The sequence below is a fragment of the Calliphora vicina genome, chromosome 5, assembly GCF_958450345.1.
Source record: "Calliphora vicina chromosome 5, idCalVici1.1, whole genome shotgun sequence".
Lineage (NCBI taxonomy): Eukaryota > Metazoa > Arthropoda > Insecta > Diptera > Calliphoridae > Calliphora > Calliphora vicina.
The window spans coordinates 46499847-46512133 of NC_088784.1; the positions used below are offsets into that span (position 1 = coordinate 46499847).

Consider the following 12287-nt stretch of genomic DNA (forward strand, 5'->3'; position numbering starts at 1 on the left):
ATTTGGCCAAGGGTGCCGCTTTCGAGGACTTGGTACTTCGTGCCCGTTTTAATACTGTAATATACCGGTCCATTCCAACCTGTATTTGGGATTTATTATCATTATTTAATGGTTGACTAATCTTGGGTACAGCGCCGCTTAATGGGTTAATTTAATTTGCAGTTAGTGTGGTGGATTTCGTATCTGAAGCTGATATAGCTAGCATACTTTCAGGCACAGATAAAATATTTTTATTTTCTGATTGAATTGAATTTTCTTTTGTTTGACAATCATTAGTTGTTGTCAATGCGGGGGAACAAGAACGAGCGCGGTTAACAGGTTTGGCGGTTAAAAACAAGTTGTCATCTATTCTTCTGTTTCTTTTGTTTATATTTTTTTCGTCTACATTAACTGTAACGTATGCATTTCTGCCGTTTACACTTAACCTTCGCTCACTGTTTTCGTTGAAGAGACTCATTTAAGAGTATTTGTAGTTAATTTCGTTAACACTCTTGAGGCCCAACTATAATATGCATAAGCTAGCTTAAGGTAATGTCAAAACCGAACGAAAAGTCTGTCAAATGCTTAAGGAAATTCAAAGAAACTTTTAGGTGGCTATAATGTACTTACGTGCATTCAAAACTATTTAGCCCCATTTGAACATTTATGTGCAACTTGCAATTAAAAAAATACGTATTTCTTATTATTTTATCAAAATATATAAATTTTCTTCATCATTTTCATTTATTTCTTTATTTTCTTTGTATAAAATAAATAAACAGCTGATTCCGTACGGAATGTGCGACCAGCTTCGCCCTTTGCTTAAGCAAATAAAATTCGACGAAACTTGACGAAACTCTCTTATGTACATTATAGTTTGTCACATACGTTTTATATGTATTCGCACATTTGCTTAAGCTGACTTAAGCTAGTGTATGCATATTATAGTTGGGCCTTTGATCTTTATTTAATAGTCAATGCACAAAAAAAGGTTCAAAAAAAGAAAAAAAATATAAAGAATTATTTTGCTTATTTGTCTTTTAGTTGTTGTTTTGATTTTTTATTTAATAATATTATTAAAAAAAAGCGTCCTTTCGCGTAAATAATAAACAGGTGATATTTATATTTATTTTCCGATAGATACATTAAAATAACGAGTTAACTCGGAGTAAAAATAAACACGTCCGAACTGAACTAGAAAAATAGAGGTTATGCCACACGCAATTGCATATGTACGTGTGAACGTTATGTATGTATGGAATATATGTCCCAATTAGGGTTTTTAATTTCCAGACCTTTTTTGATTCCCGGGAATCGGTAAAATTTTTCTCTACATTCCCGGCTATTCCCGAAATATATAATAATACTGTAAACTATTAATATTTTAGCAAAATTTCATATAAAAACTTAGTGTTATAGTCATTATATATAGAGCTTCGTATTAATTAATTATTGTTGATTCAAATCTACTAAAAATTTAAAGTTAAAATGATTTTTCTTCATTCAGATTTATTTAGCTTTTAATCATTTTCAAAATTAATTGAAAAAAAATTCTTAAGCCTTTTAGTAAAAGGAATGAAATGATAAAATTTATGTTGATCTCGAAAACTTCTAAATTATTTTACAATACAACAATCTTCACCTAAAATGCAAAATAACGTAACATAACTTTTCATAAGTTTATAGGAGAAGCTAAAAACTTATAAAATGAAAACTACTTGAGATATTGTAACAAAATTTTGAAATCTGAATATCAATGACACTAGAAATATATTTTATAAAAAAAACAAATTTTTTCAAAGCACACTTTAAGATATGTGAATTGTTGTTTACTGAAACAAAAAAACGTATCATCAATATAAATTTTCATGAAAAAATAAAAACTTAAATAAAAATATTTTTTTTATTTTAAATAAATTTTTTATGTATTTCTTATTTTAATTACTAACAACTACTTTTTTAAACTAGAAAAGGGTCCTTCATTAAATTTTCATAAAGACTGCAAAAAATATTCAATATTCAGTACTTGATGATACTTTAGTTTCAGTTTTGGTTATAACTTGGTTATTTTTGATAGTAAAAGTTTAAAATTGTGTACATATGTAATATGATGTAGTGAATCGTTATCAATAATGAAGTCAATTTCTATTTTATTGATGATACATTGTTTAGCATTTTAGGTGACGATATACACTCATTATAAAGCTGTCATGTTAGCAAAATAGACAAAATCAATTCTATACTTGAAAATACCAAATGGTGTGCCGCCATCAAAAGTAGTTCTACTTTTGGAATAATTTGCACCGGTCAATCTTGACATTGAAGATTATTCACCATTATTTATATATCGTGTAGTTTTCCATATGCTTTTTTAAATGTTCATTCGAAAAACCCCAAATAAATAATAATAAGCGGTCTATTATTGCCGAGATATAAAGGAAAAACTGTAAAACAAAAACTTTTCATTTAAAAAAAAAAAATAGAGTTCTAACTTGTTTTCTATGTAGTTTCGTCAGTTTTTAATTCCCGGGAATCCCGACTAAAAATCCCGGGAATCGGGTAGTGAAAAATTGGCAAAATTCCCGGGAAATTTGTCCCTGGAATTCCCGGGATAAAAACCCTAGTCCCAATACATAAGGAATGCATTCCGTGTGACCCTCCTTTAAAGGGGGTCATTACGGAATGTATGTACGTTAACACGTTCATATGTAATTACATGTGACATAACCAGCGAAACCGGAAATATGCTCTAAAAAAACCTCTTTAAGCACTTTAAATATGCAGTATAAACTTTAAAATATGCTCTTAAAATTTTAAAAATATGCTCATAAAAAAACAAACTTTTAACCAAAAAATATACTTTTATTTAAAAAAATCAATACAAAGTAACATAAAATAAACAAAAATAAACTAAAAGAAGTATAACAAAAAATAAATACAACATAAAAACAATAGGAACTTGAGATATGAAAAGGCCTCGAGAGGTATTTTATGATGATATTTTATATAAATATAAAGTCTCTTCTTCAATTAAGGCTATTATTGCAATACATACATTACAAAATATTGACTTAAATTTTCAAATAAAAATCGTTGTCTATTGGATCTGAAAACATTTTTATACATAGAAAATGTTCTTTCAACATCAACTGATGTTATAGGAGCAAATTTAAAATACAATGGCCCATAATCATAGTCAGAAATAAAGAATACTTTAAGAGAATTAAACTCGACTTTACTTAATAGTGGACTTTAGGTCTATCATAGACAAGTTAAAGTATACTTCTGACGCTGAAGTCGACTCTAAATATAAAACTAGCTGAAGTTGTTTTTAACTCGTTTAACAACAGCATCTGCTGTTCTTCGCCGAGTAAAAATGTTCGACAAAATGTTTAAGTTACAAGATATTGGTAGAGATTTTGCAATTATTGAACAGTTATTAATAAAATTAGTACCAAAATATCGTAATTGTGATATTAATCTTATATTTTCCATTTTTCCACAACAAAAAACTTTTTTTCTGTAGTTGTCCCGGTTACTTTTATTGTTTACCTTTTTTGTTTTTTTTTTAATTTTGTATGTCAGCTGTTTGGCGTTGCCACTTGTCTGTATTTTGTTGTATATTGTATGAAAACATTTTCTACATTTGCGGTGGCACCCATTTAAATTCGGTTCAATTTAAAACATACTTCAATTTTGACTATAGTTGCAAAATAATTAAAAGCAGTTTTTTATTTTAAAGTTTTTATTTTAAATGTGCACTTTTGCTTGTTGGTTTTCAGTAATTGTTGTTCAGTTTGTTCTGTAAATTTTACAGTTAGGTACCTTAATATTTTTGAGTTTTATACGTTTTTTTTATTATACCTCTAAGAAAACACAAACTATTAATTTTTATGCCGTCTTTTAGACAATTTTTTATATTTCAATCTTTCATTACACTATTTTTCGTAAACAAATGTATGCATTATTGCCATACTTTCTACTGAATGCTTTGGTTAAGTAATCAAATGATGGTGAAACGTAAATCGGTAACCGTTGGTTAAATGGTCCCCGTTAAACAAACCGACAGTTAGTTAATTTTCCGGTTAAAATGAAATAATCGTACATTGTGAAAATGGCCGTAAACTGTAAAATATGCTCTAAAAACGCAAAAATATGACATAAATATGTTCTTAAAACAAATATATGCAAAAATATGCATTTAAGGGTCAAATATGCAAAAATATGCACTAACAAATCGATGCTAAAATTCTTAAATAGTTCTGAAACGTGTAAATATCTTATCCATGTGCTCATTAGACTCACCAGAAAAAACATGCATTTGCATATTTTGGTTTCCCTGGACATAACCTTTATTAGTTTATATGTTTGTTGTTTTTAACAATGGCCCATAATCATAGTCAAAAATAAAGTACATTTTAAGAGAATTAAACTCGACTTTACTTAAGAGTGGACTTTAGGTCTATCATAGACAAGTTAAAGTATACTTCTGACGCTGAAGTCGACTCTAAATATAAAACTAGCTGAAGTTGTTTTTAACTCGTTTAACAACAGGATCAGCTGTTCTTCGCCGAGTAAAAAAGTTCGTCACAAAGTAAAAAATGTTTAAGTTACAAGATATTGGTAGAGATTTTGCAATTATTGAACAGTTATCAATCAATAAAATTAGTACCAAAATATCGTAATTATGATATTAATCTTATATTTTCAACTTTTCCACAACAAACAACTTTCTTTCTTTATATGTCCCGGTTACTTTTATTGTTTACGTTTTTTGGATTTTTTTTTAATTTTGTATGTCAGCTGTTCAGCGTTGCCACTTGTCTGTTTTTTGTTGTATATTGTATGAAAACATTTTCTACATTTGCGGTGGCACCCAGTTAAAGTCGGTTCAATTTAAAACATACTTTAATTTTGACTATGTTTGCAAATTAATAAAAAGCAGGTTTTTATTTTAAAGTTATTTTTAAAAAGAACCGACTTTAGTGTTTGACTATGATTATGGGCCAATATATTTATTTAAAACATTTTTTAATCATAATAAATATATTTAATGCAATGAAACTTATGTTGTTATGATTTTTCTCTACTCTATTTTGTTTTGTGTTTTTTTTATTTTGCACTCACACAGTCTTGTATTTCAAAATACAACACTAATAGGGGGGTCAGACGGCATGTATTGCTTGTGTATTGTGACATGTATTCGATACATATGGAATTCCAAAATTCACGTTATACATACGATTCATAATTTCCACGTTCAAACGTACATATGTAATTGCATGTGACATAACCTCTATTAGTTTATATGTTTGTTGTTTTTAACAATATATTTATTTAAAACGTTTTTAAATAACAATAAATATATTTAATGCAATGAAACTTATTTTGTTATGATTTTTCTTTACTCGATTTTGTTTTGTTTTTTTTTTATTTTGCACTCACACAGTGTTGTATTTCAAAATACAACACTGTTATACACACGAAAATAGAACATGCTCTAATTGCCAAAAATGTCACGTGTAATACACATGTATTTTACATACACAAAGTTTCATACGGATCACACGGTATGTATATGTTTACATATGGAAAAATGTCCCAATACATGGCACAAAACACAAGCAATACATGTCGTCTGACCCCCCTTTAAGGATTTAATATTTGAAAGAGTTATATCACTAATATTTAGATATTGTTGGATTTTCTTTAACTAACATATTGGTTTCTTCTTTTTCTTTTGTGATTTAAATAGGTGCCATTCTAGTATGATGCGCGATACGTATTCTTTAGGTGGAAGTGTAAGCGGTGTACGGCCACCGAGTATATTACTACCAGATGTTTCACCTATTCCACTGAGGCATCCACTAACACCACTATCTCAAGTTCAAGATATAGCATCAGTAGCAGGAACTCGTGAGTCACGATCTTTATGCAATAATAAAATCGGAACACGTTCAGTTAGCCAGGAATCAGTTTATACTATACTAATACGATTGCCACCAGATTGTGGAAATACGAGTAATGGTGTAGAAATGACACCATCAATCAAAATGATACACGAAGACTCCCCAATTCCACCCACTAATTTACTTCCACGTCGAACATTACCATCTCGAGACTCGGAGTACAGTTTGCCTCTTGGGCGTCGAATGTCACATATCTCTCCTGATGTTAGAATCCCACTAAATGCAAAAATAATTCCTAAACAGTTGGGTAAATCTGTACATGCTGCAGGAAGGAACCTTGGAAAGAAAAAGAAAAAATCACAAGAAAAACGCCAGGAATCCAAGGCCGCAAAAACTCTATCAGCAATACTTTTAAGTTTTATTATAACATGGACTCCATATAATATTTTAGTGCTAATTAAACCACTAACTACCTGTTCTGATTGTATACCAAATGAGCTATGGGATTTTTTTTATGCTCTTTGTTACATTAACTCAACTATTAACCCGGTGTGTTACGCTCTTTGCAACGCTTCATTTCGAAGAACTTATATAAGAATACTGACGTGTAAATGGCATACTCGAAATCGAGAAGGAATGGTTCGTGGCGTTTATAATTGAACAACTTATTCAAATAAACAAAAAAAATAAAAATCTAAAAACTCAAGTATTGAGAACATAATTTAAAAACAAAATGCAGAAATGATTTGAGTACAATACTACTTAATTTACAAAAAAAATGCACAATTCTACAAATTTCATTACTAATTATGTATACATTTGTGTTTATAATAATAATAACCTTCATTTAAGGTTGATGTCTTTACATAAAATTTTTTGTTACCCGAAAATAAATATTGATTATAAGAAATACCTATTTCAAAGTTTTTATTTATTTTTTAGACTATAATAATAAGAAATATCACAACTGAAAATCGGTATTAAGATATCTACAACAGATGGTATTTATTCGGGACTGCAGCGTTAATCTATAGTGGTCGCAGATGATAATTATCCAAACAGATGACTGATTATTATATTTAGCATTTTACGACACGGTCATTCACCTTACAAGTTAAATAACAAGCTGTAGTCAAGTGCTTTCATCTTCACCAGGACACTCAACTTCAAGTATGTGTTACCAATCAGATAGTTCTGATCCAGCACTACCATCTACATCTGAAAATTACGAGTTCATTCCACACAAACATTTCTCGTCGATACCATGAAAACAAGACCAGCTTAATGATGTAATAGAGACCTTGGATTCTCTAAGAGATCTTCTGAATTACTTGCGTCCCGGATGAAATAAGCATATATCATAACTAAAGTTTCATATTACCGTGCACGAGAAAAAGGCTTACAGTAAGTTCGGGTAATGTGGTATAGCTACTTTTAAGAGTTTTATGATCTCAGAAAATTAACATTGGGTGAGTGTACTTCATATTTGCAGGTCATGGAAATAGTCAGTTGTAAAAAATCAGCGTGATCTTGTGGTAGACTTTTTTTGTGATCTGTTAAAAATTAATTTTTTCTAAAATCACGTGTTTTAAACTTTATTAATTTAATTTTAAAGTCAAATGGGAATATTTTGCTATTGAATAACACGTGCAACAATATTGCATATTTAGTGCATATATTTAATTTTATAATAATTTCAATAAACCACGTGGTCGGCTAATGTGGTATAGCTAAAGAATTTCAATTAAATAATATTACAAAGAAAGGTGAAGTAAGAAAATGGGCAGCGGAAGAGTTGAAGAAAGCTATCTGAGCAGTTAGAACAACGATATGGACATTATTTTCGCAACAGTCATTCAATGTCTCCTACGAAGCGAAGAATGTGTTGAGCTTCTGGTAAGCTTGGTCAGCCGCCACCTTTAACCGCATACATTGACAAATTAAACTCAACTCATTTACAAATTAAAAAACTATGCATCGGTTATGTGGATTAGTATACAATATTGTTTATGGGTTTTCTTTCTTTTTCTTTTAAAAGACTTTTTTACTTTCATGGATGTAAACCTAACACTTGTAGTAGAACACCAGTTGAGAACTGTTCCAATCGAATTAAGATTCTAAAAATTATAGTCAAATAAAAAATAGGTATACCACATTACCCGAACTTACTCTACATATATTTCTGGTTTGATGGCCGCCATGGGCCGTTTACTTATCGGCTCATCAAAACGCATCTTGCAGTGTGTCCTATTGCATAATGGAAATAAATTTTTCTCCTTGCCATTCGCACATTCAACCAAAGTAAAAGAATACTCTGTTATTGCATTGGTTACGAAGAAGATAAAGTATGATGAACATAAGTCAGTAATTTGTGTTTATTTTAAGATGGTTTTTATATGATTATGGGATAGCAGTGCTAATGCTGAACATTGCACTATGGCCAAATTTCCAAAATTGGTGGCAAAAAGTAAAATTTTTCAACCTCATATTCCATGAAATTAGAAGCGGATAGAAACGATTAAACTGTCCATGGTAATTTAAGCCCTATATCATCTATTACGATATATAAGTTAGGTTTCCAGGCAGGCGCGAAGTAAGACAGGAGAGAAGAGCAGCTCACGTGGGTCTAGTCAATATGTCCCTTTGTGTTACCTGAAATTATAAAGATAGAAAAGAGGGACAGATAGAAATGATAAGAGAAGGGGACAGTCTGATGTGATGTGGAGATGGAAAAGTGAAGAGGAAGAAGGTCCGAAAAGAAGAGAGGAGATTAATTACACACCAGTGAATTGGCGGTTATTAGGTCACTCCTTGGAGATTCCCGTGTCTGGCCTGATTAGCCAATTACTATTTCTTATAAAGGCACTAATGCACTCTAGCCTCATGTTCGAGAGTTCAGAAAGACTATGTAGGGAACGATGTCCCAGAAACTTAGCTGCCAGATTTGACGATTTATCGTCATTTTGACGATTTTTGGTTTCAAAAATAGCAATTTGACGATTTCTTTCTCGAAAATGACGATATGAAAATATGGTACTATTTTATGAAATAGTTAAAGTGAATATTTACCCCATTCAATTGAAGCCGCCAAGCTCGAATTTATGCTTTAATCTCAGGCATTATTACCTTCCTAATGGACCACATACAGCGTGGTGCTATATTTTAAGGAAATTATCTTCAAAAAGTAATGTCAGTGATTGTTCTTTCGGGTCATAATAAAGATTTAGATATTAAATTATATTTTATGTGTTTTATTTAAAAAAAAACTTCTGAATATACATATATTATAATTAAATTGAGCTTTACTTTTTGGTTTTAGTGATCCCTTATTTATAAAATTAAATTTTAAGAAATGTTTTTTAATAAATGTGATGTTTTCGTTCACTTTTTAAATAGAAATTTAAAATTCCTGTTAGAAATCTTGACCGTTTTAATTTCTGATTTTTTTCGACGATTTTTAAAATTCGAAATGACGATTTTTTTCTTTTTTATCGGGATATTGACGATTTTTCCCAAATTCATCTGGCAACCCTGCCCAGAAACCTTAAGCGTAGATTTCCTAATGCCGGACAGTGACAAAGAAAATGAAAAATGGTCTCATCCTCATTGGTCTCATTTTGACAACTTATACGGAAGTTGTTTAAGGGCAATTCATGTCTCCAAAAGTGCAGTGTCCGGTAATGACCGCCACTATAATATTTAAATAAGCGCGTGTCAAGCCAAGGATGTATGTTGTCCGTCCACAATTCAGTCGAGGCCATATCGTTCTGATTATAGTACATGTGGGTAATAGTACATGTTGGTTATAGTACATGTAGGTACGATCTCCCTTCCTAGAACCGTTCGTATAGACTGAGAGACTTGTTGTGTTATGTAAAGGTCCGTCCATTACTTCCGTATTGTGCGGAATTGAGAAACCGATGTTTCTCGCCATGATGGGCCTAGTATCAGAGCACCTGTCATCAGGATTACCATTGTTCTTAAAACCATCTCGAATAGCATACAAATTGAGACTTTTTCTAATGACTTCCACCAGATAGAGACCACATAGAATAGTGTCGGCTTAATGACCGTATCACATAGCCAGTTAACAAACTGTAGTCCGATACCCCACTGCGTACCTATGGCCTTCTTACAGATATACATTGCCGTCAAGGCTTTTGATGTCCTTGAAAGGGTATTGGGTATCCAGGAGAGTTTACTATCTCGAATAACTCCCAAGTAATTTGCATTGTCCGATAGTGTTAGTTCAACACCATTTAATCGTGGAAGCGAGAAATGAGGAATTTTGTACTTCCTTGTGAACAGTACAAGCTCGGTTTTGCTTGGGTGTACATTTAATCCACTGTCAGTACTCCACCGACTTAGTGCATATTCCAGAGACTGCCACTGCAATGTCATCCCCGTAGGCGACAGTTTTATAGCCCATGAGATCCAATTTCCTGAGCAGACAATTTATGGCTAGATTCAACAGAAGGCGTAGCCATAGTGGCCATTCTTGTTATCATTGCATTTCCTTTTTCGGAACGAATGATCCTGTATCGTAGAAGGTTCATGATGAACCTTACAGTTGATTGGTCCAGACCAAGGCCACTAATTTGAAATTACCAAATTCAAGGGATATCTCAATATATCCCACTAAGGTACGACCATATAAGACAGGCATGATAAATAGCTATCAGTCAAGGAGTGACTAGATCTATATTATTTTGTATATCAGAAGGTATTATTCCATCCGAGGCCGTTGACTTATAAGAATCAAAACTCCGTATAGCCCATTTGATCATATGCTCGTCAATTATATTGACGGAGTTATCCGATTGTTCGGTTGGGATCCACCAACCATATCTAGTGGCAGGTTTCCCTGGAAAATGAGTGTCCATGAGTACTTCTAGTGTCTCAAGCCCATCAGAGGTTCATCTACCATCCTGTTTTTGAATATAACCTTGAACAGTTGGTGTTTTGTGGCCTCAGTAACAGAAACTGTGAGCTTTTCCAATTCCTAATAAGTTCCGAATGGCTTGCATTAACAAACATAATGTCCAGAACCTCCTGCCCATTTGCCACCACGAAAGTAGGTTCTGAACCTCGATTGATAACTACCGGATTAAAGTATAATATGAAGTCTAGAATGTACTCACCTCGTTCGTTGGCATCTGGTTTAACACCGGAAGTTTCGGGGTCGAGCTTATCGTCACCACGGTAGGTGCGCAGCTTGATACTATCAAATCCGTAGTAAATCATGTAAAGGATTCCTTATTAAGGACTACGACCACCTTTCTGTACGCACCTTCAGGAACGGAAACATTAACCACCATCCAGTTGTGGGTTGGTAGGATAGGATTACAGCTCTGGATGTACGTCAGAATTTCCTCAGGTTCATGTGGTTCCGCCGGAATGACTATTACCGCTGTTGATTTTCATGTTGAATCATTACGATTTATACAGTGGCGGCCAACTAATTAGAGACAAAATTTTAAAATAATAATTGATAGCTACGACGAAGTTTTTTATAGTGCTGGACAAGGAGATACTTTATATGTAATGTTTTTGAAATCGGAACGAAGAAATAAAGAAGTTGCCACTTAAAATTGGTAGGGATTAAAGCGAGCATAACTTTTAAATGAAACAACGTATGTTAACATTTTATACATGAAATTAAAGGTAATTTATTAAGCTTTAAAAAAATATAACTGTAGGTTTATGTGTTTTTATGCCTCCCATTAATAGCTGCACAACTTTTCTCTCCATATTTATTCCACTTTGTTCTAATCAAAATTTAGTTATTTACTATAGCTGCACTATTTTTCCATTTACGTTTCACAATTGCCCAATATATCTCGATTGGAAGAAGATTTGGGAAATTTGTTTAATTGATGTATTTTGGTCTAACATCAATATTATTCTCATTATACCACTTCTTAGTTGTATTTGAGTAATGACAACTTGGCTAAAACTTTGTATCAGATATGTGATGTCTTATAAATGACAGCAATCGCTTTTCCAAACTCTCATTTTATATATACTTCTGACGTAATTTGTTAAACATTTCTGAAAAGCTTGACTCTTCAAACCGCAGCTGCGGATTGCTTGCCAAATTAATATTTTTGTTCAATTTTACGTATTCATATTTAAAGGTCAAACAACCTCGAGCTGCCGAGACGTAAAATTTTTGACCAGAATCTGCCAAAAATCAGATTTTGGGTATATTTTAACCCGACAAAGACGGATTTTCTAGTTATTTGTGCACAATTTTATCTCTATCTTATTTTTCCATTGTGTCTACACTTTTTAAAACCAAACATACATGTATGTTCTGCATATCACATTTTATAAAAGTGGTTTAAAATCACATAAAAGGTGTTCTGTGTACATAATTTTGTGATTTTAAAACGTTCA

General features: G+C 31.9%; 1 protein-coding gene across 1 annotated transcript in view; it reads left to right on the top strand.

Moving 5' to 3' along the window:
- Positions 1-6804, top strand: part of mAChR-A (muscarinic Acetylcholine Receptor, A-type) — a 60591-nt gene extending 53787 nt beyond the window's left edge. Inside the window, exon 4 of the mRNA XM_065513791.1 lies at positions 5735-6804. Coding sequence (XP_065369863.1) covers positions 5735-6548 — 814 coding nt within the window. The 3' untranslated portion in view covers positions 6549-6804. The remainder of the gene's footprint in view (positions 1-5734) is intronic.
- Positions 6805-12287: the final 5483 nt, after the last annotated feature.